The 27035-nt window shown below is 45.6% G+C and overlaps 1 protein-coding gene across 4 annotated transcripts in view; it reads right to left on the reverse strand.

The window, feature by feature from the left end:
• Positions 1–27035, reverse strand: part of CATIP (ciliogenesis associated TTC17 interacting protein) — a 285718-nt gene that overhangs the window by 38995 nt on the left and 219688 nt on the right. For all 4 annotated transcript variants that reach the window (XM_078679247.1, XM_078679245.1, XM_078679244.1 and 1 more), the window contains 4 exons: positions 17217–17417; positions 14164–14219; positions 9653–9739; positions 686–853 (listed from right to left, as the gene is read on the reverse strand). In XM_078679247.1, coding sequence (XP_078535373.1) covers positions 686–853; positions 9653–9739; positions 14164–14219; positions 17217–17417 — 512 coding nt within the window. The remainder of the gene's footprint in view (positions 1–685; positions 854–9652; positions 9740–14163; positions 14220–17216; positions 17418–27035) is intronic.

The following is a 27035-nucleotide window of genomic DNA, read 5'->3' on the forward strand; positions in this document are numbered from 1 at the left end:
CACTTAATCTCCCCGTGCCTAACAAAAATGAATGTGTGTCCTCATGTAACGTAACTGGTGCTATGTAAAGCGCTCTGATACCGGATTCAGTTTGGGTCAAGTTCGCGCTATATAAAACTCTGCAAAAAAAAATATATGGTGGCCGTCTGCATAGTCTATGTCCTTATGCTGCAACTGCCCTTTCCAATGCTGTATTGGGTGTTGTGATTGGTGCTGTGGTTACTGAGATTACCCGCCTCAAAGGTTTGGGCTCTCTCTTTATAATATTAGTATGGATTGTTCTTTTTCACAGGCATTCAATTACATTTTATCAAAGGTTGATCAGTTAGTCTTCGGTTTTGCTGCTTGGAAAATTTGTTGTTATGTGACAGTATTTAAACATCATGTTGTTCACTGTGATGCATAGACATCTTCCTAATTAGAAAAGTGAACAAAAGGGCTTGAAATGTGTCCTTTGCTTGCAGAAATTGGTAAAGCAAAGGATCTTTAGGAAAAACAAACTGTGGTAAAAAATGCTTTTGTACTGTCACTGCAAAACATCCAATTGATAAAAGGTAATTGAAAATATTTGATCATCTACTGCTGGTCAACAGACTGACAGTAACACTGCTGGGAATCTTCCGCCCTGGCATCACACTATGTTGACACCACTAGAGCTGGCACGGCCAGGTGTGGTCTCACTTACAAACGTGCTGGTGGTGAGATTAGACTCCATGTCGAACGCAAGGAAGGTCATGTTCTCTGGGATCACCCTTCGCTTTGCCAGAACCCTCATGATCAGCAGGTTAGATGCCTCAGACACAAAGCCTTTCATGGATTCCCAGTCAAATGAGAGGGCCTGCTTCCGCACAACCTGAAAACAAACAACAGAAATCAAAACATTAGATAAGATGTTGCATCCACAAATCTTCCTCCACCACACTTCATATCTAACATGTACAGTGACTCACATTTTTGGTACCAGCACTAGTGCAGATCAAATCATGCACACAAAACATGTAATGCAGTAAACCTTAATATAATAGGACGTTGTGCAGCTGTTACTGCATCTCAGTTCATATACACCCCATATCCTTTTACTTCATTTCAGGGCTAGGGGTCTAACAAAGCTCCATCAGGGGACCTCGGCGTCAGTATTCCAGGACTAAGACGTTCTGCTTCTCAATGAGGGTACCTCAGATGAAAAGATCTCTTATTACTATTAAGCAACTTAGGTTAGGTTAGTAGAATACCGCGTCCTGTAGAGGTGCGCGAAGACACCTATGATAAAGCATGACACCAAGGGCCCTTTTGGTGTGTGAGGGGTAGTTAAGAAACACAATGTGCTTCCCACCCATGTAGGAAACACATCTGTCCATGACCCATGATCAATTTCTGATGGGTGGATTCTTTTTGCTTGTAAACATATAGTATTCTCCCCTGTGTGGTGGGCCACGTGACACGCAACATGCAGCCAACTCCTGAGGGAGCCGAGACCGCAGCCGTTGACCCACACAGGTGGCACAAGATTAGGCCGTGGTACCAGTGATCAAGCAGGGGGCCTGAGAAACCTCTCCGCCCTACCTACCCAAGGTGTAATCTAAAACAATGGCTGGTGGTCTGCGGAAAATGTAACTATTTGTGGAGGAAAAAGTTGTGTCACTATTTGGGATGGAAAGCTTATTCAAACTATTAACTGTGGAGAGACCCGACCACTTGATGGTGACCCGTCCACTCCCTGGGGCACCCGCCCGACCCAGCAAAGCCCGGCTGTTAAACTTCTGGTACCGAGATACAGCGTTGCAATTAGCCAGGGAGAAAAAGGACCTCAGTGCACAGGATGTCTTGTCACATTTTACCCTAACTTCACTATGACAGTACAGGAGGCTCAACAGACATTTCAGCCAATGAAGAACAACCTTCAGGTATGCTGTACCCAGCCCGCTTAAAGATCACTTATCAGTACAAGCACAAGAGCTTCTCTGACCGACATTCAATTAAAATTTGCCTTCTTGCCTTAAGTAAAATCACTCATTCCCAATGTAATAACTAATTCACTATAGTTCATTAGAATTGATAAAAAACAATCTTTTCCACAGATTAAGTCCCTCAGTTATTTAGTCTGTACTTAAAAAACAAGTTACTGTTGTAGGTCCGCTTTTCGGAGGAGGTCGCTTATCAGTGAGAAGAATGTTAGCCCTCAGCATAGCAATTTGATGGATGCACCTCCCATCCAGCTGATAACGGCTTGCCTACAGGTACGGATGTTTATTTCTTGGAAGACTGGTTCAAGAAGTGTCTTCCTCAGGTCCATGACTGTTGGACATGTGCACATCAAGTGACTTATTGATTCTGTTCTGTGGTCGCATAAACTGCAGTTTGGGTCTTGCTTCCGGCCCTTCTATGTTCGAAGCAGATCTTTTGGATCATGAGATCCTAAATGAAACAGTGTAAAACTCCTATTTGTGGCTGGAGGAAAATACGCTGAGACGTATCCTTGTGGCCTCAGGTTGGTGTAAGAATTTATCACAGTCCAAGCATGTCGCCGTTTAACCAGGATGATTTTATTTCTAAAAGTGACAGCTCCTTTGCTGTGACATTGCTTAGCCTTGTGAATACTGCTCTGTCCATCTTGCTGTCCCATGCTTCTAGGCTTCCTAGTTCAAATACCGTTTCCCCCAAATGAGTGCCCCATGAATTAGATTGCTTTTGCTACATCTGAGCCTTAATCTCAATCCAACATAGGTTGTTCAGTGAGCCACACTCTGAGGCGTGAAGGTTCCAGCACAGTTTTACCAAGGTGTTAATTCTTTGGATATTTTGATTTTGAAGTCAAAATTCCAGGCGCACCTGTGCTGGAGAGGCTGCTTTAGGGAGAAAGAACACTGTTTTATATACCTTCATTTGTGACTTGTTCAGGATGTCCATTTCCTTACCATGGCATATTTACAAGCTGCAAGTCAGGGAGGGTAGAAGCTGTGCTGCCATTACTGTCAACAAATGGCTATGTGAAGGGCAACTCAATTTATTTTTTAGGAGTTTGAAAGCAAATATTAATGATTGAACTTTTGCTTTCATTGACATAGTTTGGTTGGTTAACATTTGACTCCCCATGTTTATTCCCAAATACTTATATGGGCAGGCCGACTCGACCTTTCATGTATCATTTATACGTTCTGAACGGAGTATCCACTAGGCGTACCACTTTGGTTTTCCTCAGGTTAGGCTCCAACTCAATGTAGCTTGCCAAGGCCAAGGCATTGATCACTCTTTGCATGCCGATCGGGCTTTGGCTCAGAACTATGTCATCTGCATATTTCTGACAGTTGATGGACTCATTTGCCAATTAGGGTGGGTGGCTCTCTACTTTTGTCAAATAGCTATTCTTGTCGGCCGAGTACAAATTAAATAAAGTCGGTGCCAGCGCGCAACCTCGTTTCAGGCCGATATTGATATTAATTTTGGCAGTCACTCCACTGCCGCCACCAAGTTTAACCTGCACCCACATTTAGCTGGATAACGCAATCATTGCGTTAAGCAATTTTTATGGTATAGTCCCATTGCTTTCAGCTTTGTCCAGAGACGATCTTGTGGTACTCTATTGAATGCTGATTTTAAATCTATGCAGCAGGCGAACAACCGGGTTTTCCCTCTTATTGCTTTTTCCGTTAACATTGCCATGACTATAAGGTTTGTTGTTGTCCCAAAAACTGGCCTAAATCCTGTTTGGGTTTGTGGAATCACACGTTTCTCCTCCTCTCTCGCTGGAGATGTGATAAGATACAGGAGGCGCATAATTTTGCTTACACATCAATCAGGGCTATCAGCCTGTAATTTTCCAGCAAGGATTGGCTTCCGTTTCTATATATTGGGTGGAAGATGCTTCCTTTCCAAGAATTTGGTATCATGTTCTGATGATAAATGCGATTAAAAAGAGGTGTTAAATTCCCTGCCCAGTAAACCTGCAGCTTGGTTAAATAATGCGTTAGGGAGACCATTGGGGCCGGCTGCTCCCTCAGTCGTCGTTTTTTATAATTCCTTCTATGAGTTTTGTATCAGTTAATACTGTCGGTCCGTGTTTGGTTGAGTCGGGCATTTCCCTTGCTGCTTCCTCACCAGCCTGAGTTTGGATGCTTGGTTTTACAACCCAGTTCGTTCCTTCCAGTGTTTCCACAGTTGGCCCTTCGGTGTGCTGATTTTGATTTTGTTCAAACTTCAAATTTCCCGGGAAGAAGTATTTTGGGGGCAGATGTATCAACATCCTGATTTGCGAATCTAAAATAGCGATTTTTTAGAAATCGCTATTTGAGATTTGCAAAGAGGGATGTATGTAGAAAATCGTAATTTTTTTGCGATTTCTTAAAATTCCTTAATTGCGATTAGCAAATTGCGAATCGCAATTAAGGAATAATTTCCGAATTCATTTCTATGGGCCAGGAGGCCCATAGGAATGATTGGGAAGTTATTCTCAATTTGCAATTTGCAGAATTTGAGAATCGCAAATTGAGAATAATTTCAAGGGTGCAAGGGTGTAAGGGTGTCATAAGGACACCCTGATGCACCCCTGAAATTCACATGTGTGCGCATATGGCGCACATACCATGCCCTTAGGGCATGTATGTGCGCCACATGGCACCTTCACAAATGCAAAAAAGTGCATTTGTGAAAGAAAACGCAAATTACCACCAACTTCAAGTTGGTGGTAATTTGCGATTTCTTAATGAGAAATCGCACAACTTGGGTGCTTCATACATAGCATTTAAGGAATCACAATTTGCGATTCCTTAAATGCTGGCGCAAAATTAAGGAATCACAAATTTTGCGATTTCATTCATTTTGCAATGTGATTATCCTCATACATACCGTTTTGCGAATTTTGACTCAAATGCTGCTTTTTTGCAATTCGCAGCGTTTGCTAATCAAAATTCGTTGGATACATGTGCCCCCCCAGCCCCTTCATCTTTGGGTTATCTTCCTATTTTGGGTAGTAGTATACATTTAGCTCAAGTATGCTTTCCGGGTTTCTTCCCTTATTCCTGCTTTTGGTGCAGAGCCCGGCCTATTGTTGAGCCATTGATTGTACCCCAGAACTCCTTACTATTTGGCGATTAACTGGCCCAGAGTAATTAAGAGTACCGCTTTTTTGCCTCTCTGCAATCTTTCTTGTATTTTTTCCTCCTGACAAAAATTTTGGATTTGTATGCTATTGTGCCCTTTCTTGCTGTTGCAGCCAGTCTTCTTACTTCCCTAGCTATTTGCCTTGTTTCTCGTGCAATTCTCTGTTATACCAGGGTTTGCACATTCTGCCCCCCCACCCCAGGCTTTCTGTCCAACACATTTCCTCTATAGAACTGGTTTTACTGGAAATCTAGTTAGTAAGGCCATCCTCAGAAATGCCATGCATGCACGGTCTGTTCCTCACTCAAGTTCCCCGCCTTATTTACATGCTGATAGACCACGTCCATTATTTGATCTGGGTCGGTTCCGTGCCATTTTAGTTTTTTTAGTTGTAACGTTCTGGTCTTTCTGCTAGATCATTTGTTTTGCTTGTCAGCTGCAGCTTGAGATTGATTCTCAGAACGTGTAGGAAGTGGTCATTTTCAGGAGTGGGGTACATTTCAAAGGAATATACCATAGGGAGTACCTCTTCACTGGCAAAAGTATAGTCTATGGTTGATTGGCTCTTTCCACTTAAAAACGTAATTGCTGCTGGGCTGTCCGCCTTGGTTTTTCCATTTAAGATTGTTAAACCTTGAGCTTCCAGTTGTTTTTGTAGTTTGACTGCTTCTAGCGCACCTTGGTTCTTGCTGGTGTTAAATGTACTTCTTATGAAGTTGATGTTAAAATCCCCTGAGATGATCATTTGACCATGCTGATTCAAGTTTTGCAGCAGTTTTATCAGGTTTACGAGGCTTGCAGATCTTTCTTTCTTTTTTTGTCTGGATGTATATATATGTTTATAATTGATTAACTGCACGAGCCTTGTTAGGGTACTACTTTTGCTTTCAAAGTTTAAGACTTGAGGCCAGTTCTCTCCAGAGTCAAGTTCTTCAGTGGTCCAAATATACTTTGAGGAGACATATATAGACAGACCCACGCCCCCTTGGATTGCCAAAGTTGGAGATTTTTTTCCGAATGTATATGGTGCTCCTTGAAACCTACTATTGGGCTTGGTGTTAAGTTCCAGGTTTCTTGTAGTAATATTAAGTCAAAGTTTTGAAGGAACGTCAGTCAGGGTCTCATTATCTAGGCACATTTCTCCAAATCCGTGGATATTCCATGAACAAATATTGATGAGCTCTTTAGTTTCGATGTAATTTGGACCTCAGGTGAATACATTTCCTTTCGCTGGAGTGCTACATCAGGTCTGCCGAGATTCTAAGGCCATTGGAACCCATATCCAGTACTGCTTGTCTTCGGTCGTTGGCTTGGATCATATCTGGCTTTTATGTTTATGTTTATGTGTTATGTAAAGCACACAGCTGCCCTGTCTTTGGTCGAGGTTTGTGTTGAGCTTGTCCATAATTCAGGTGAGAAACCTCTTGCTGGAATGATATTAAGCCTTTTTCTGTAGCCTTTCAAGATTTAGGCAACGTTATTTTTTGTAACAGGGGGTAGGGGAATTTAAGAGACTTTGGTGTAATACGGTGTAATAGGGTTGTTCCCCACCTTGCAAAAGAATTTCTGAACGTGTAGATCAGACCGACTATTTTGCTGGAAATTCAGGTAGTTCGTGTATGCTCTTGCTGGTGCCGATTTTCCATTTCTGAAATTCTAGTGTTTTTCACATAATTCCGGAATCTCCCTGAACAATCTTAGCAGGTGTCCTCTATTTAGGATGTCCTGTCACCTTTGAGTTGAATATTCGGTCAGGAATAAAAGATGTGTTCAGCAATTCTTTAAACTTTTTGGTGCTTCCTCTTGGTTAATGGATTTTAAGTGCTTGGTGTTGTGTACGGGGGGGTTGTCTGTTCAGGCATGCTTTGGTGTAGTAGGACCTGTTCTTGATTTGAGATGTTAACCCTTTCAGTTGCTGTATCATAGAGCACATTTCCTACATTTGGCCTGATCCTTTGCAGTGAGAGTTCAGCACTATGAATTCCTTTATTTTTTAATTTACATGTGCAGACTTGCCCATTAGTAGTTACAAATATTGGATTACATTTGCCAGAATTTTGCTTGGTCAGATTTCCTTAAAGACATGTTTTTGATGATACTTTCCCTTTATCTTGAGAAATTGCGGGGGATAATATTGGAGCAGGAAACTGATTGAGAACTAGATTTCCTTTATCTTCACCTGAATCATTTTTTGGTCTTTTTGTTCCACTCTTTGCGTTGATGATTCCGTCATTGTTGTCGTCGTTGTGAAATGATTTTTTTCTGCTCGTGAGGTACCTTTTTGTCTCGCCTGTGTCTTACCCTTACTTAATCTGGCTGGGTGCTCTGCTCCGTTTGGTTTAATGTACACCTTGTTTATGGCGATTTGTTTAACCTAAATGAAAGAACTGAGGCCATTGACCCTGAGCCGTTCTTGTCATCTGCTGATACGTTCATGCATGTGTTATCTATTCTTGGCTTGCACGTTTGTGCAAAGATTGTATAGATTGGTTTGGTGCCAGGTTCCATTTGTTTAGAATATTTGAGCCTGCCCCTCCGTGCCCGCTTTTGTTGCCTATTTGTTAGCTTACCGAAGGATGGTCTGGAAGTGGGCAGTGTTGAAGGAGCGCCCTGGATTTTATCTTAGTGTTTGACCCCGTCTATTTCAACTAGGTTTGGCTTGCTTTCCATCTCAATGGTGGCCTTAACAGCTCCTGCTGGTTCTGGACTCAAACTATTCATATGTATGAGGCTACTGAGTCCCTTCAAGAGTGGTTCTTGCTGCATGTAATATTCCTGTGAGAATATCAGGAAGAGAGGTCAATTTATTGATTATTTGTCCATATACACAGGTATTTAGGGAGCCAATTGTCAAAGGGGTGCTAGTTTGTGCTTTTGTGATGTTAGTGATGTTAGTGATTCTAACTTTGAGTTGATCCGCACTATGTGTTCTGCCTTCAAATTCATTAATAAAGGTCCTTTCCGATCCCACATAGAAGTAATAAAAATGTCAATAATGATCTCGAGTTTACAAGTGTAATCTTAGTCCACTTTTAATCCATAGACATCAATTCAGGATCAAGGTTCAATCCAAGTTGTTATTACAGGAAGGTTTGATGATAAGAGCATGCATCAAGCTATTATATACCCTGCACACCCACTTGTAGGCACATCCGCTGTTTCCCATGACACATGAACAGAAAGTGAAATCGCAACTCCAGAGACTTCACAACACAACTTGGGACGAATAATGCAGGATACATTTATCACAATAGATGACCTTCGGACATGCTCAGTGGTCACTGCCCTACCTACTCCCCTCTACTTCAGGCTAAAATCGACACGTACAATACAGACACCAAATTACAGGAGCCCGACAGGTTCAGGCCTTAGGCGACTTCTCTGGGTAATGTGACCCCTCAAAACTTATTACAATGCTATACTAGGCAACGCAAGCCTAATATCTGCTAGACGGGTATAGGAGACAGATTTAGGTATCCCTCTAATGGATGAAGTCTGGGAATATTGCTGAGCATAAACAGGGGAGCTCCTACCTAGCAGTCAACTGTGATTAATCCACTACCATCACATTAAAAGGGTATATAATACGGCAACAATTTTGCACAAGTGGGACCTCAGAGAGGACTGTAGATGTGCGCACTGTGGAGGGAGGGGAGGGTGCCGGCTTTTTTGTGCTTAGCTTGGAATTATTTGCAGGTCCTTACATTTTAGGACAGGGTGTTTAAGATTATCCAAATCATTACAGAGGTTCCTCTGCGGATTTCACCATTGGTTTGATTGTTGGGTCTGGTGCAGAAGATCCCCTTGGTTAATAGTAAACTTACCTCCCTCGCTCAACTGCTAGCCAAGCGACCGGTAGCAAAGCATTGGGGATAGGGCGAGGATCAAACAATGATTGTCGGAGATTACATATTGCAATGGTCAACTTTAACTGTACAAACAACTGACCCCTGAGCCGTCCAGGTGTGGAGATACATGGGCCCTGTACCGCTATTACCTGATGAGTTTTGCTGAATCAGCCGAAGTACGGAAGTACTGTTTGGAAACCCATGACCAGTGATGTTAAATTGCTATGCATTTAATAATAATAAGGTGTACATGGGGGGGGGGCATAGTCTGCAATTTACTAATGATGGGATCAGAATTGTGACAGGGTCTGTTTTGTTGTATTGCCCTACTTTTTCAAACTCAAGGAAAAACAAATTGGAAAAAAAAAGATTTGTCCAAAGGCAGCACAGAATCCCATGATGCCCGGAGTCATGTGCTCCCTCTGGCTCACAAAGATCAGCCTTGACTAAGATGTGTGAGTAAAGCCCTGAACAGATGCCAACCCTGTGCAGGTTTGAGACCACAGAGTTAAGGCAATGCATCTCCAACCCAACATCGTGCTGTCTTTACACTAAGGACAGAGTTACATTCAGAGCTCTTCTCTGAGTTACCTCCACCTAAAGCCCCATGGGTCTAGTTTACAGAGCTCTCCATCACTTCTCTGGGACCCTCAGCTCCACGCGATGAAAGGATAGGCAGGAGAAGGCCCCCGCTCCATAGTTCCTACCTGCCCTTCTGTGATGACTTTGTCTAGGACCAGTTTGTCCCCTTTCTTCACAAGGTGTGTTTTCGTATCCAGAGTATTGTCTTTTATCTGCAAATGAGAACAGAAATTGTATGATAAGCTAATTTATTGAATAAAAGTCCTCACTATAAATAGAAAAGCATGATTGTAGAAGTAGCGCTCAAATAAGTGGTTGCATTGCTGACTTCTCACAATCTTGGCGAATATAACTCCACTGAATTAACAATCCTGATCAGTATAGAAGACAACCATTCATAGCAAACACGTGTTTCACCCACTGGCACGTCCAGGCTTTCTCAAGGCTTTCTCACATCTTCGGAAATAAGCCAGAAGATGCGCTCAGTATCAGCATCTTTCTGCACTCCTACACTGTGTCCTTCCCGAGGCACTTCTAAGCACTATATCTAAGGAAACGTTTGCTGTTCAAAAGACGTATTTTGATAGTACAGGGAACAAGAACGCCAAATATCCAAACATACCATGAACAGTTAATGGTTGGGCTCCGGAGCCATGACCACAATAACGCCAATGTGCCTTTCTTATCGCTACGCCTGTCAGGTCAGCACCAACAATGACATGTCTGTGGCTCTTGAGCAGTGCTGTGCAGTTTTTTCATCAAGGCATGTTTTACAAAGCGTCCGATTTCACCCTGCACTTTTCCAGTTTACCTTCACCCAGAGGAAGATTTTTCTAAATTGTTACATCATCTTACCCACAAAGGAAGATAAATTTCACTAGGATTAAGCCCAGTCCATCTAGAAAATGTTTGCAGAATTTTTCCTTGTAAGTTTATGGAACGTTTCCGTGCACCAAGGCACTGGACAGGGATATAAACCTGTTTTCTGTAAAGGGTATTCATTTTGTTAGGATATCTCAAACATAAATTGTCACAAAAATCAAAAATTTCACCTAGGAAAAAAAGGGTGCCAAGTTATAAAAACTGCAAACTTTACCATGGAACTAAATGAACGGTGTGAAAAATAAACTTTGCTGGTACCAGAAGCCAAATACATAAAGAATATAATCAGTCTCTGTGCCCCTGCCAAGGACAATCAAGATACGTAGACTCAGTGTCTACATTTCCTGGTCACTCACTGTCCAGAGCCTCTTACAAAGGGGCTAGAGCGCCTCTAGAGGAAATGAGGGACGCTTCTTATTGTACTGTATTACAGCACTTATATAGCGCTTATCCCCCTATGTAGGCGCTGACAGTCACATGTATGGGCATTCGGGCTATGCAGATGTTTTACAACTCATCCACAGCACAGACACATTTTGCATGGAGGTTCTAAAGAGGGTCCCTTTCATATACTGTGAGACTCATCGCCCCACAAGGGGGGGATACTGCAGGTCCACCCGCCTTAAAGCTTTAGTGCTCATTTGGTGTAATTTCCGAATCGGCTGAAAGCCGTGTTTGTGGTCAAATCATGAATGACTAGAGGTGCAGGAACAGGCAGTCCTGACTGCTCCGGACATTTTACCAGTTCAAAGCTTTTGAAATGTCCAGCTGTGAAAGGGCTGAAAAGGAACAGTGTGCATTAATAAATAAAGATTGTGATGGTAATTCCCATTTTCAGAGCTTCCTTGAGGGGATGTGGTCATATCATGTTGTTCATGGTATTCTTGAATCCCACCATAAATGACCCCAGTAGTGTTGTATCTGTCTAAATTAAGGCCTGAGTGGGGCGGTCCACACAAGGAACCGCGCGCAGAAAGACAGTGCAATAGCGCTCACACAAAAAAAACAAGCGGTTCCTCCTCTTCTGGCTCATGGATGGGTGCCTGGGCCTAAATGTGTGCGGCGAGGTTCCAGCAGCGGGCTACTATCTTGTGGTTTAAGGCATAATGCTTATACAATTAAATACCCGCCGAACCTATCGAAAAACATATAAAAAAAACTTCAAACAAACTCCCAGAAGCGCACCCAGAAACGCCTCATTTCGGATCCCTTCTTCTGCATAAAAAATGGGGCGACAATAACTGATCTTATCTTCTTTACGAAAAGACATGCTAAATGGAGGTTGGCATTTTACTCACTGCTCCAAATCATCACATCCAAGAAGACCCCTCACGGGCTTTGACTTACGGTTGCCCCCCTCACCTACCCAAGGAATAGAAGCAACCATCTCCCTTTACAACAATGAGACTATCCCTATACAATCATCTGCTCACAACCTGGTCATCTTTGACACCATTTTCCCCATCATCAAGAACACAATGTTTAGTAACAAAACCTCACCCTCCCAATGCCCCCCTATCACCTCTGACAACCCCCAAAATCCACAAAATGTGTCCTCTCACAACCTCGATATCTCGGATGACCCTACCCCTTCCCTTCTATGCTACGCTACAGGGACATGCATACTAAAGAGTAACTCTTATATGACATAAGGTGGGCCAGAATCCCTCTCCTCCCATTCCCTAACAGGTGAACATGCTCACCACTCTCCTGGAGCAATGAGGTCAGAGTCACTTAGCCCCTTATGTCACACCATCCCCCCTTCCACACCCCGACCCCTATACACATTATTGTGGGCACTCCCATATTGCCCATGATTCTCCCCTTAGCTACACTGGTGTCACACCCATATTCTGATCTCCATAACCAGGCCAGCAACGTGACTGATAAGACCCTTGTACTTCTTCGTAACCAGTTGCTACTCTTCCCATCGAATATACCGCTTTTTAACGCATGCTTTTTCCCGCAGGGAATTATAACGTAGTTGTTACAATGACTGAGTTGTAACCTCAAATACCATTAGCCTACAAGTCGTAACAACGACTTGCGAAGGGGGGGTGCTGGATGTTTGAATAGTAAAATTTACTATTCCAACTCCAGTATGTGCAACAGTAGGGAAGGTGTTGGATTTTAAATCCAACACCTTCTGCCCCCCGCAATAGTTGTTCCGACTTGTGGAGTAATGGTATGCGTGCAACGCGGTCGTTGTATGACCGCATTGTAATTTCCTGCGGGGAAATGTTTTCGCAGTAAATGATGTTCACCCTTCCCACCTTGCGACGCACTTCACATCTCTATCTCGCCCCCGCATCTCTCTAACCTTTCCTCCCCTAGACCACCCTGCCTCACAGCTTGTCTCCAGGAACCCGCTCCTACACAGCTTTTGAATCCAGACTGGATGAGATTTCACTTGCCCTTCAACAACTCAAGGCTGATGTTCAAAGCATTTTACACATCACCTCCTCTTTATATTATTATTGGAAATCTAGTGGGTCCCTGAAGACTGAGTCCCTCAACTACACACATCCCTCTTAATCCTGCTCCAGGCTGTCTGCGCATCCCTTCACCCACTGTGACCTCATCACAAGTGGCCCCTACACACCAAAGATGGAAAAACTCACCCCTCCCTAATGACCCCTCTCGGCTTTTCAGAGTTAAAGACCCACTCCAAGACAAGGATATTATTACGTTTTTACTCTCTTATACCCATCATATGCTGTTAACTCGGAGAATTTGTGCCAAGTTGAAGCAATCCACTCTGACCTGTTTGGAGTACCAACGGTAAACTCTAGATCCTTAAATAAGAACAACCTCACTCGAGTCCCCACCACTATTCCTTCCTCCGATGATCCCAAACCACAGTCTAAATTCATGCTCCTCAACTGCAGATCAGCAGTACGACATGCTGCTGACATTGCTGCCCTCATCCTTGCTCATGATCCAGACATTCTAGTGCCGACGAAAACCTGGCTTAACGACTCATCTGCAACAATTATCGACATACTACGTGCCCTCTAGTTATGACATCATCAGGTTAGATAGATCGGGTGGACAAGTTCGAGGCATCGCATGTATACATCGTAACAATCTATCAGTTAGACAACTGCAATCAGATTCCTTGTCATCAGGCGAATACCTGTGCTTCGAGGTCTCATGCAACAACAGGCAAGCATGCAGATTCCATACGCTCTACGACCCTCCACTGGGTAATCCCCCCTTTCATAGAACAGATCATGGAAATCATCTCCACGAATGTGGAGTGTCATGGCACCCAGATCTTCCTTTGGAGGCTTTAACCTACATGAATGACTCATCAGTCAATAGCCTCAAAACCTTCTTAGTAGACCTCAACCTCACCCAAATATGTGATAGCCCTACTCACATCAAGGGACCTACCTTCGATCTGGTCATTGGAAAGATCAACTCAGCTCAGCTACAGAAACCCAGACACCGGCAAAGAAGTCTTAGAAACATTAACTTATATGTTATGACTTCCTGCACTGATAACATCCTTCCCCTCCTCTGGACATGTCTGATGTCGACGACCTTACTGGCCACCTCTGTGTCCATCTTCCTGGTAGAGGTAGACCACAGAAAATACTTGCCAGGTGGAAACCTAGTTTGCCTAGCCCTATGTCAGGTGTATTGTTACAAGGGATTCAGTCAACTCCCCTATCGGCCTTCAATTCCCGCTGTACATACATATTAACCTTTTACTCTACGCTCCCCTTGTTGACCGTCAACTTCCCATTACCTTCAGGTACTCATGGCTGTGCTGCTCCAGAGTTTCAAGGTCCTTCGAGATATACGCTGAAAAGGAGAGACGACAAGAGGAGGATTGAATAAGAAAGCAACAGTGTGAATAAAGGTGTGCCTTGAAAAGCAAGAGATGCATTTGATGACAATAAGTTAAAAAATAATACAAGAGGGTCTGACGAATGAGAGCCTTTTTCTGCCTCATTTGGAGTTCTTCAACTTAACTCAAGAGTTCTTAACAAAAATGGCATCGACCAGTTGCAAGAACGAATTCCAAGGAAACCATAGAGATGCTCTCCTGCCCTGACAAAGTCAGGAAGTTAGAAAAGTGGACCATTCATACACTTACCTTCTTTCTCGTAGTAACAGTAAATATTATTAGAATAGCAATCAGACATAACCACTTCTAGTTCGTCACCACAGTACCCGCTGGGTAATTCCATCTCACACCAGGCTCTAAGCGGTCATACTAAGCTGGCACTGGTGATTAGGTTCAAACTGAGCCCTCCCCCTCATGTGACCCACTACTATCCCCTAAGTTTCGATAAAGAGCACAGCCTGATGCACCACTTTGGTTTGTAAAGCTAATCGTGGCAACCAAGGGGCTGGTGTAAACCTAAAAAGCGAGGGCTTGATTAACCCCTCCCACGCTTATGACGGAACCGCTCCATCACGCCCCTCGGGTGGGCTGTGCTGGTAAAGGAGCGGTTCAGTCACGGCCCGCTCGCCGTGCCTGCGCGGTGCTGATTTCGCGCCTGCGCGGCGTGTTCTATTGAGCGGGCGGGGCAATGACGGAACCGCTCAGTCACAAGCACAGCCCACCCGAGGGGCGTGACGGAGCGGTTCCGTCATAAGCGTCAGAGCGCCGCGCGGCCCCCCCCCCGCCCCTTAGTGCTGCGGCGGAATTGCTGCCGCAGCGAAAGAGTTAAAGGGCATCTCTCCACACAGAAGAAAACACAACGCTGTTTGATGTCTACCAAAAGACACTTTAGCAGAAGCCGCATGCCCTGTCACTGTGGGGAAGCAGCCTGTGCATCGCCGCTTGAACCACCCCTGCCTGAACAACGTGGTCCGAACCACAAATACGTTTTTACAACTTGCTTTAGAAGGGGGGGCTATTGGCCTGTTGTTGGACTTTAAATCTAACTCTTTCCCTACTGTTGAGCAGACTGGAGTGGGAATAGTAAATTATACTTTTCCAAAGTCAAGTGCTTTCCTTAAGGCAAGTCGCAGCAACGACTTGCATGGTAAAGGAATGCGTTGTAAAGACACATTCGTGGTTGGACCACGTTGTTAAGGCAGGGATAGTTAATACCTGTGTGGTTTTGACATACTACCTCACTGTGGCTCTGGTCTTTGAGGTGTGGTGAAATGGTTAGGTGAAGTTCACTATTGCCAACTCCATAATGTTTTAAACAAAACAACAAAAGTAAAGTCTTGAAAAAATATGTTTTGAGGGAATATAGCTACTAACCCTGTTCCTGTGAGAGAAATTTCCAAAAGCGTTTTGCCATCTGTTTTTCATAAAGGCAAAGTTTTGCAAAGGTGGTGAATTTTGCAATTTACCAAATTTTTTCATTTTTGCAAATCTTTGCTGGTGAAACTATAACTTTCTACACTTTTTTCAATACGCTATTTTTTCTGCTAAAAGAAGAGTCCCTCAGATGAGATATCTAGTTAGTACAAATTTAAGAAAAATTACCGTTCATATCCAGCAGGATTGTTTGTTGAATATCCCAAACCTCATACCTCCTTAATTAAGTGGACAGGGTTTACAGTTATTCTGGAATTAGATCTGAATCCTAAATCCTAATTTGCGATTTGACTGGTAATGCTGGACACTATTCTTTGTTAAATATCCATAAAAACAAAAGCAAAATATATTTCTTCATATACTTCTTGCAGTTGTGTGGTACTGGTTACGACTGTGTTATGCATCAATCAGATCAAAATATATGTGTCTTTTTGTGTTACGTTGTTTAATTTTCCCTAGCTTAATGAATGTTCTTACACAGCACAAGCTGAATACTTACTCCCCAGCATTCATCCCTCTACAGTCAAGTGAAGTAAAGTGAGGAGAAGTCATTTTCATTGAATCGCATTAAATAGGAAAGCCAGAATTTAAAACAAGGGAACATATGTACAACAAAATGCCTGAGCGCAGAGCTGTGGCAAATTTGGCAGCGCCGCTCTCCAAACTTTTCAGAACGTAACAATATGCTGTATTTACTACAATACGGCGCATCCCTGTGTTTTCCATAGTGCTGATATTAGCTCCCTAGCGCCAACGCAGGCACCCTTGCACCATGGAGCAAGGGTGCCTGCATTGCAGAGAATGAGTGTTTATGTGCTGGAAGGTGTCCCTTCCTCCAAATAGACAGCCCATAATAGTGATTTGTTACTTCTGTGTGTGCTGCATTCTGCCGCTTTGTAAATATGGTGCAGGGCATTACGCACCCGGAATGTCAAAAAAGCGACGCCCCGGTGGAGCTAGGGGATTGTACATATGCCTCAAGGTCTCAGGCTCTGAAGACTGCACCTCAACCACAAGAATCTGTCTTTTCTGCCGGAAAGCAGACGGCTGCCCACAGCAAAGACATTTTTGCTACAAGCCACTATGGCTAGAGCTTTAAGATCGGAATCTCTTTGCCTTGCCGTTGTCCCTGCTGTTAAAAAAGCAAGGGTAGGGGGGCGTTCCTTTAAACGCTTGGCGCCTCAGCTCTGGAACACTCTTCCTTTGTCGCTTCGCAGTACTTCTAATTTGTTGGCCTTTCGAAAGGCTTTGAAGACGTGGCTTTATGATTAGTAATCTGCTTGCTCTTTTTCTTCTTTGTGCCTGCCCTTTGCAGTCTGTTGTGGGTTAGAAAGCGCCGGGACACTCTTCGGAGTAGCCGAGCGCTATAAAAGACATCCATAACATAACATAACATAACATGTCTTTCACCAGCAAAAAAGTTCCACAAGAAAGCCTCTTAGGAGAGACAGTGAAAGGTGAAGACAAACAACAACAAAACCAGATTAAAATAAAATAAAAGTGAGTTACTCCCCAACCTAGGATTGAGGTCCCGCAGGGAATGCCGTCGATGGTTCCTTGGCTGGTGGCATGGACCAGGAAACATTCCACCTCCTCCTTCCCGTCCTCTTCGTAGAAGGCGCGCTGCACCGACACTGTGAACTCCCCCACTTCACGGCCACTGTCCGAGAAGGTCACCAGAGAATCTGCAAACAGGCATAGCTGGAGCTCCTCAGGGGCTGAGAACAGAGAGGGAGTAGTCAATCCTATGTTTGTTGACATGGGGACAGAGGCATTCCAAGGTCTAATAACACTTAACATAAAGCCTGTTCAGTTACATTTCAACAGAAGACAATCAAAGATCACAAGCAGCTGAACTCCCTTCCAAACCTTGAGATGGACAAGAAAATAACAAATTCTGGCTAATCACCATATGCTTATGTATGCTTGTAAAGCGCTCGAATGCCGAGGCGTCTTGGCGCTGTGGTGAGTAGAGGGAGTGGCTGGGGGAATCTCTAGTGAGTTTTGGATGGATTTTTGGGGACAAATTGAGACTGAGAAAGAACACTATGTTCATATTGTGTCATGATTACATTTAGGAGCAATGAATAGGATGTTCTATTTAGTGTCTCTATACATGGAATGTTTGTAGTAGGGTTGGTCGAGTGTATTGATGAGGTATGAGTGGTATGCATGAGGCTAGAGTGGTATGCATGAGGCTAGAGTGGTATGCATGAGGCTAGAGTGGTATGCATGAGGCTAGAGTGGTATGCATGAGGCTAGAGTGGTATGCATGAGGCTAGAGTGGTATGCATGAGGCTAGAGTGGTATGCATGAGGCTAGAGTGGTATGCATGAGGCTAGAGTGGTATGCATGAGGCTAGAGTGGTATGCATGAGGCTAGAGTGGTATGCATGAGGCTAGAGTGGTATGCATGAGGCTAGAGTGGTATGCATGAGGCTAGAGTGGTATGCATGAGGCTAGAGTGGTATGCATGAGGCTAGAGTGGTATGCATGAGGCTAGAGTGGTATGCATGAGGCTAGAGTGGTATGCATGAGGCTAGAGTGGTATGCATGAGGCTAGAGTGGTATGCATGAGGCTAGAGTGGTATGCATGAGGCTAGAGTGGTATGCATGAGGCTAGAGTGGTATGCATGAGGCTAGAGTGGTATGCATGAGGTATGAGTGGTATGCATGAGGCTAGAGTGGTATGCATGAGGCTAGAGTGGTATGCATGAGGCTAGAGTGGTATGCATGAGGCTAGAGTGGTAGTGTGATATTTATTCTATATCGTGGGAGTGGGAGGAGTTCTGTCATCTATTTGGGTGATTAACAGAAATTCTGTTTATTTACTATGCATGTATGCAAATTAAAATGCAAAATATAAAATATGAAATATGATTTAAAAATACAGAGATTTTTCTAAATTTTTTTAATGCTTTTTGAGGCCAAATTAATATGCTGACTATATTTAGAGCATGTTTTGGTGGTGGGTTTCCTTGTTTCTCTGGTTGCTCCTAATGCAGCTCCCCACAACACCTGGGCGAACCGTTGGGGGTGCCCATGCTCATTCCTGGGGCGCTACGAGAAACAATATCTGCAAATTAGGCCCACTCGTAGGGCATATTGACGAGCTCCTGTACCAAGCAGTGAATATTTTATTTGACTGTTCGCTCACTGTTTTATTTGACCACAACCTCGATTCGCAGGTATTTCTTTGTTTCATCCTTTTTAATGGGTGCCCCAGTCTCACCAGGGCAAACTACAGTGGCAAAAATCATTGGGGGCTGAAGAGTCGCCCCAAGGCCATCCTGACACCCCTGGCTCCTAGCACGCAGTGCCCTCTGGCTCAGGGAAACCAGCATCTTGTTCTCAGCTCCTACCCTAGTGGAAGGAACTTCTCGGGTGCCTCCATAACAGGAGCAGCTCTGTGTACTGCATCTGTGAAGGAGAAGCGGGCATTTTAGTGCTGGGCACAACCTGTCCCCACCCCCAACTTAGGCAGCGTTAATACCCTCCTGTCTTGGGACTCCTGAGGTGCTATGCATATGCATGACAATGCATTTCTGTGCGGTGATGCGGACCGCCACTCTGAAATGAGTTAGTTTAATGCCTGATGCGTGGTACTTGGCAGGACCTGCAAACACATGCTCCATGCTCAGCAGGATGGGATCCCAGAGGCAAGAGAATATCTGCGAAAGCCCCCCAGGGAGATGGGGCCCGGGGCAGAAAATAGGCACGGGGGACGCATAGACACCTCCTTCCTAGGGAAATATATAATGAAAGCTGCACTGACTCTGGGGCCTGCGCCACTCCGGGGTACTTTTAAGAACACCGGGCGGAGCACCATACACTCGTTATCAGGTTTCCGTTTTAAAGGAGGAAAAAGAGAAACATATATATCTCAGGCCCGCTGGGCCCACTCTCTCAATTGTTGGCTCATTTGGTCCTGGGAGTCAGGCCTAGAAACCAGTAGCATTTCTTCAGTTGTTTGGCCTCTCAATGGGCACATTTCATGGAGATGGATTTTGCATGCTCCCTGTGGTTGCCATCTCGTCTGCCTGGCTGTTGGTGCATCAGGCACAACCCCTCTGCTACCAACCAACAGGACACTCCACTTGCACACTACCCAGGCATCATGTCCTCCTGGCCATCTTGCAAGGAACCTGTGGGGGCAGAGCAATCCAGGGGTTTTTGCCCAACAGGTCCTCAGGTGGCATAAAAGGGCCAGCAATACTGGCCCTTGAGAGACCCATGCTAGCCTTGGGGCTCAGCTGGAATCAAAGTTCTTAGTCCATCCTTTCAGTGTATCAGATGGCTTCTCCATCCAGCTGGGCATCTTTTCTGCCGTCAGTCATCTCCCAGGTCCATGGTATTCCCTACTGTCTCTCCCTTGTGCAGGGGTTTTTAAGTCTAGGTTGAAATTTTAAGGGGCCAGGCACGCCTGAACAATGCTGCCATGCCATGTCATCTCACTTTGCCACTGGATTCAAGCAAGCCGGGCTGAAGACGGCTGAAATGCCAGAAACCGGTCCTCGGAAGCTTGTTTCTGGTCCAGGGAAGGCATGGCTTGGCAGTTAGGGCTGGACTGTTCCCATGAGGCACAGGGTCAGACTGATTTGCATATGGTCATGTCTGAACTGGGGTGGCAGAGTGGGCTAAAGAACAGTGATGGATTAAACCCAGATCTGTTGACTGGGTGTGAGTGTTTGATTGGTTCAGATGCTCCGTCCATCACCACCCCCTTTTGTACCACCAATCCTCCTGAACAGCATTCTGGAAAATCCAAAATGGCAACTTCAGGTTTTCTCTGGAAAGAGCTCCTCTGAGGACCTCACTCAGCTCTCCGCCTAGCAGACATAATTGGCTGATCTCTCCCACTAAAACTACAAAGGTGAGCCCCTGCAGTGTTGGCTCTAGAGGTCTGGGCTCCCTCCTGTGTTCTAATGAGCCTGTGCTGAGACAGGGGCTGGTGACTAGCTAATTATCAGATGGAGATTTCTCCCACACCCCCTCCTTTCACAGTAACTCAGTCAGTCACTGATAATTGATCCTTTTGTGAGGGGAAGGTCTTTGTTCCCTTTGCTCCAGAGCCGAATATTTAACTTGGCCCAGGAGGAGGTGGGACAAAGGCCTCTGTAATCTGACTATGGTCAGAGCCAGAGAAATATGACAAAACCTTAGGTCCCATAAGATGTATATGTAGTGAATTGTGGACTGAAAATTTAAACCCACTGTGCACGTTTTACCACAGATTGTTACCTAGTTTAACCTGGTAGGCCTAAGTGGAGTGAAACTGTACTTTAGGCAGTATTTTGTTTATATATCGCTGGATTGAGTCAGATTTTTTTGAGGAGGAGTGGACACCCCCTTCAGGAAGCGAGGTGGTGCACATAGACGCCAGGTGGCAACGTGGACGGGTCTGCAGAACCCTAGACCCAGATATACCCTTGTCCTGATGATATCATAAGAAACGAAAGGCTGAAACGAGACCGCAACAGCGTCGACAAAATAAGGAGGAGTCCATATAAAATAATACATTTTGTACTCTTATGGTTAAGGCGCCTTAAGATAGGATAGGAGGTTTGATACCTCAGGCGCTTAGCGTACTTCCTCTGATTGTAGAACTCCGGAGTAAGGAGTGTACATGTGTTTGTATAATATTTAAGGGTTTTGTGATTGGTGTTGTATATAGTATGCCCTGTGTAATTTCGAAAGATATTTGATTTTTTGTCATGTATATTTTGTTTTATATACAAGTATTTTCCATATATATATATATATATATATATATATATATATTTGTATGTGCACCCAGCACCTTCCCATGATTCGTGTACTATATAAATTTATGTTGATTTAGCTACAGAAATTTTTTTGATGTCATGGTAATTGACTGTGCCATGTACAGAAATAAAGTGGTGAATTGATCCCTCCCTACTTTTTTCCTTATGCTACATCTTTGATGTCCTTTGCCCAGGCAGAGGAGGGTTATTTGGGCATACCCCTTTCTTCTTCTTTGAGATTATATATAGAATACAGTAGAAACACCACACACTTTCACTAAGCACTAAAGACTTACTCTATGACTGCACATTTATACTGTAAGATCAGAAGAACAAGTTACTTACCTTCGGTAATGCTTTTTCTGGTAGATACAGTATCTGCCTGTGGATTCCTCACCTTGTGAATATCCCCCTTGCGTCAGCAACGTTCAGAAAATTAGCACGCCGGCGTGGACGACGTCATAGGAGCACGGCATCGCGCGCGACTCCGTCTGACGTCACTGACTCCTTATTAGGCCTACGTCGGCGCGATGACATCAGTTCCGCCCTTTTTTCCGTTCCTTCGAGGCACCCGACGGACCAATAACTGCAAATATACATATATACAGTGTACATAGTACATACAAATCAAAACTGCACACATAGTGCGTAGCAAAGGTATCAAAAACCCAATATATATACAAATATAAATATAGATAAACATAAGAATACATAAACTCAGGTATAGCAGAGTGGACAACGGGGAGGCGGGTGGGTCAGTGAGGAATCCACAGGCAGATACTGTATCTACCAGAAAAAGCGTTACGGAAGGTAAGTAACTTGTTCTTCTGATAGATACATCTGCCAGTGGATTCCTCACCTTGTGAATAGAGTCCCACAGCAGTCCCAACTCCCGGAGGAGGGCGTTCACCCTGCTACACCTAGAAATCTTGGAGGACAGAGCGCGCGAAGTGGCCGTCCCTCCTCACTTCGGTATCCAAGCAGTAATGCTTCGCGAAAGTGTGGAGGGAGGCCCAAGTCGCGGCTCTGCAAATGTCCTCAACAGGTACACCTCTAGACAATGCAGAAGTAGCAGACCTTGCCCTGGTAGAATGAGCTCTTATACCCTCAGGAGGGTACTTACCCGCCAGGGAGTAGCAAATCTTGATGCACAGGATTATCCACCTGGAAAGTGTGCGCTTGTGCACCGCTCTGCCCCTCCGACAACCAGCAAAACCAACAAACAGCTGGTCGTCCATCCGAAAGTCTTTTGTTCTGTCCAGATAAAAAGACACCGCCCTCTTAGGGTCCAGACGGTGCAGTCTCTCTTCCTCCTTGGAAGGGTGAGGGGGAGGATAGAAGGTAGGAAGGGTAACGGACTGTCCTAGATGGAAGGGAGTTACCACCTTAGGCAGAAAAGCAGCCCTGGTCCTAAGAACCATTTGATCAGCATGAATGGTCAGGAATGGGGGCTTGGAACTAAGAGCTTGAAGCTCACTTACCCTCCTTGCCGAGGTGATCGCAACTAGGAAGACCGTCTTAAAAGACAAAAGCCTCATGGGACACTTGTGTAAGGGTTCGAAGGGAGAACCCATCAAGAATGTTAAGACAAGATTTAAGTCCCATTGAGGCATGATAAATGGAGAAGGAGGGAACTTATTAGTGAGGCCCTTCAGAAACCTCAAAACCACTAGAGATTTAAAAAGAGATGGCTGATCCGGCAAACAGAGAAATGCCGACAAAGCCGAATGGTAACCTTTGACTGTGGCAACAGCAAACCCTTGCTGCGCCAAAGAAAGAGCAAACTGCAAAATATCGGACAAATGAGCCCTCAAAGGGTCAATAGCCTTCTCCCTACACCAAACAACAAACTTAGACCATCTATACGAATAGATGGACTTGGTGGAGTCACGCCTGGCCGAAAGAATGGCATCCATCACATCGTGAGGGAGAGAAAAGGAAATCTGGTTGCCCCGTTCAATCTCCAGGCATGAAGGTGTAATGTCTGGAGGTGGGGGTGTAGAACCTGCCCCTCCATCTGAGAGAGGAGATCTACCCTGAAAGGGAGACGGACAGGCGGGTGAGAGGAGAGGTAGAGTAGGTCCGTGGACCACACCCGTCTTGGCCAATCCGGGGCGACCAATATGACTTGGGCCCGGTCCTGGCGAATCTTCCTCAGAACCCGAGGAATCAAGGGTATGGGAGGAAAGGCGTAAAGGAGTTGACTTCCCCAACTCAACTGAAACGCGTCCCCCAAAGCTCCTTGCATCGGATACTGGAGACTGCAGAAGGACAGGCAGTGAGCATTCTCGCGAGTGGCAAACAGGTCCACCCGAGGAGTCCCCCACATCTAAAAGATGTGATCAACCTCCGGATGGAGCCTCCATTTGTGGTCGGCAGAGAACTGCCGACTGAGAATGTCTGCACGTACGTTCAGAACTCCGGCCAGATGATTTGCCATCAGACAAATCTGGTGGTCCTGAACCCAGGACCAGAGATGCAGTGCCTCTCTGCAGAGACACTGCGACCCTACTCCTCCCTGCTTGTTGACATACCACATCGCGGTCGTGTTGTCCGTCAGGACTTGAACCGACTGACCGCGAAGGGAAGGGAGGAAGGCCTTGAGCGCCAAACGTATCGCCCGCAACTCTAGAAGGTTGATGTGAAGCAACCTTTCCTCTTGAGACCAAAGACCTTTGACCTCCAGATCCCCCAGATGAGCACCCCACCCTAGAGTGGATGCATCCGTTATCACCGTGGCCACCGATGGAGGCAGTTGGAAAGGCTTGCCTTGAGACAGATTGCCTTCCACACCCCACCAAGACGGATCTGCTGCAGTTTCTCTGGAGATCCTCACAGACTCCCTGAGATCTCCGTTGTGCTGATACCACTGCCTGCGGAGGCACCACTGGAGTGCCCTCATGTGCCAGCGTGCATGGTTGACCAACAGAATGCAAGAAGCCATCAGACCGAGCAGACGAAGGACTTTCAGGACTGGAACAACCGCTCCGTTGTAGAATAAAGGAATCATTTCTTGTATGTCGCGAATCCTTTGAGGTGGAGGGAATGCACGACATACAGTAGTGTCCAGTACCGCACCTATGAACAGGTTGAACTGGGAGGGCACCAGGTGAGACTTGGGTACATTTATCGAAAAACCCAACCTGTGCAACAACTGAGTTGTCTCTTGCAGATGAAGGAGCACCTTCTCTGGTGACTCCGCTTTGATCAGCCAGTCGTCCAGATACGGGAATACAGGTATCCCCGACCTCCTGAGATGTGCTGCCACCATTGCCATCACCTTGGTGAAAACTCGAGGCGCAGTAGTAAGTCAAAACGGAAGGACCGCAAACTGGTAGTGTTGCGACCCCACTGTAAAATGGAGATACTTCCTGTGCGACTTCAGGATGGGGATGTGGAAATAAGCATACTGAAAGTCGATCGACACCATCCAGTCTTCTTCCAACAGCGCTTGAAGAACCTGCGCAAGAGTGAGCATCTTGAACCTTTCCTGTTTCAGATACAAGTTCAAGATCCTGAGATCCAGGATTGGTCGAAGCCTGCCATCCTTTTTGGGGATCAGGAAATACCGGGAGTAGCACCCCTGACCCCTCTCCTGCTCCGGAACCACCTCTATCGCACCCTTTCTGAACAGAGCCAGGACTTCTTCCTGCAGGAGAAGCAGGTGGTCCTCCGAACAATAACCTTGGCAAGGAGGGTAATTGGGAGGGAACTCCTGAAAAGGAAGTGCATACCCATTTTCTACGAGATTGAGAACCCAAAGATCTGATGTAACCGATTCCCAATCCTGTAGAAAATGAGTAAGGCGACCCCCTACCGGACCCGCATGATCCGGAATGGCGGATCTAGGGCTGCTTTGCTGTTGTAGGTGGGGGTGGGTATTAGAGGAGGAAGTAGAGGAGAAGGAGGCCTGACGTCCACGTCCACGACCCCTTTGTCTACCTCTGTATGACTTATACAGAGGGTTCTGTTGTTGCTGCTGTTGTTGGCTTTGTTTGAAGGGACGAAAGGAGGACTTCCCAAAGCCCCTGAACTTCCTGGTGGTAGAGCCTTTCGCCTGCAGGCCCAAAGATCTAGCCGTCGCACGGCTATCTTTGAACCTCTCCAATGCCGTATCCGCTTTCTTTCCAAAGAGGCCAATGCCGTCAAAAGGCAAATCCATAAGAGTAGCCTGAACATCTGCGGAAAACTCTGAAGACTTTAGCCAAGCGGCTCTTCTGGTGGCCACTGAAGAACCCATCACTCTAGCCACAGAGTCTGCCGTGTCCATGCCACTCTGAATAACCTGGCGGGCTGCCGCCTGAGTGTCCAAGACAACCTCGTTGAAGTTTTTCCTGTCTTCCTCCGGAAGCTTAGTTGACAACTGCTTTACCGAATCCATTAAGGCATGCACATACCTTCCCAGTAGGCATGTAGCATTTGTAGATTTAAAAGCCATGCTACCCGAGGAGAAAACCTTTTTAGCAGCTTGATCCAATTTCTTGGAGTCCTTATCTCCAGGAACCTGGGGAAAAGAGCCTGCTGACCTGTTCGAACAAGCGGCCTGCACCACCAGACTTTCCGGCGAAGGATGAGAAGTCAAGAACTCAGGGTCACCAGGTGCCACCCTATATCGTCTCACCACTGATCTGGACACCGCAGGTGCAGACAAAGGCTTTTTCCAGACCTCTAAAATCGGTTCAGTCAGAGCCTCAGTGAATGGCAGAGTAGGCTCTACAACTGAAGTAGGCGAATGTAAGACCTCCGTGAGGATATTAGATTTGAACTCCACTGTAGGCAAAGTCAAATTTAGCAATTCAGCAGCCTTTTTGATAACTACATAGCATGGCACCACATCCCTAGAGGGTGCTTCCGAAACCACAGGCAACCCCCATTCTGGAGAAAGTTCCAGGCTATTTGCATTATGCAGATCCTCAAAGCAATCCTCGTGCTCCTGAAGTTCGCCTTCCTCCACTTCAGGTTCCCCATATTCCTTCTCCTCCAAGAGACGCTGGGCTCTACGCCTCGACCACTCCAGACGAATCGAAGTCGTCGGATCCGGTAACGACTCCGACGGAGTCGGAGCCGACATTGAACGAGGAACTTGAACAACTGGAGGTTGAGAAGCCGGAACCGGCGTCGAGCCCCGATCCAAATCCCGAGGTCGCTCTGGAGCCGGCGAAGCCGTGACCGGAGTCGATGACCTTGGCGGCGCCGTACCGAGCCAAGGAGGATATGGCGCCGGCATTAATGGTAGAAAAGGTGCCGGAGCATAAGCTTGGGGGACACCCAAGTTAAATGACAAAGGACCCATGGGACCCGCAGGTGCTCCAGAGGGGTACATTGCCTTCGCATAAACACCAAACATGAAATTTAGGAAATGCGAAGGGTCCTGGCCAGGAAAGGGAGGGTATGAACCCAATGGCTGCTCTGAAGGAGGCTGCTCCGGATTCGGCTCCTCTTGACCCTTTTGACCTTCCAGGTCATCCTCCGGAGCCGGTGTCTGAGGAATTTCCACGACCTCTTCATGCTCCGAAGACTGTCCCGAAACCGGATTCGGTTCCAACTCCGGATCCGGAGAATGCTCTCGAGA

Source organism: Lissotriton helveticus, chromosome 3_1 (genome assembly GCF_964261635.1).
Source record: "Lissotriton helveticus chromosome 3_1, aLisHel1.1, whole genome shotgun sequence".
Taxonomy (NCBI): Eukaryota; Metazoa; Chordata; class Amphibia; order Caudata; family Salamandridae; genus Lissotriton; species Lissotriton helveticus.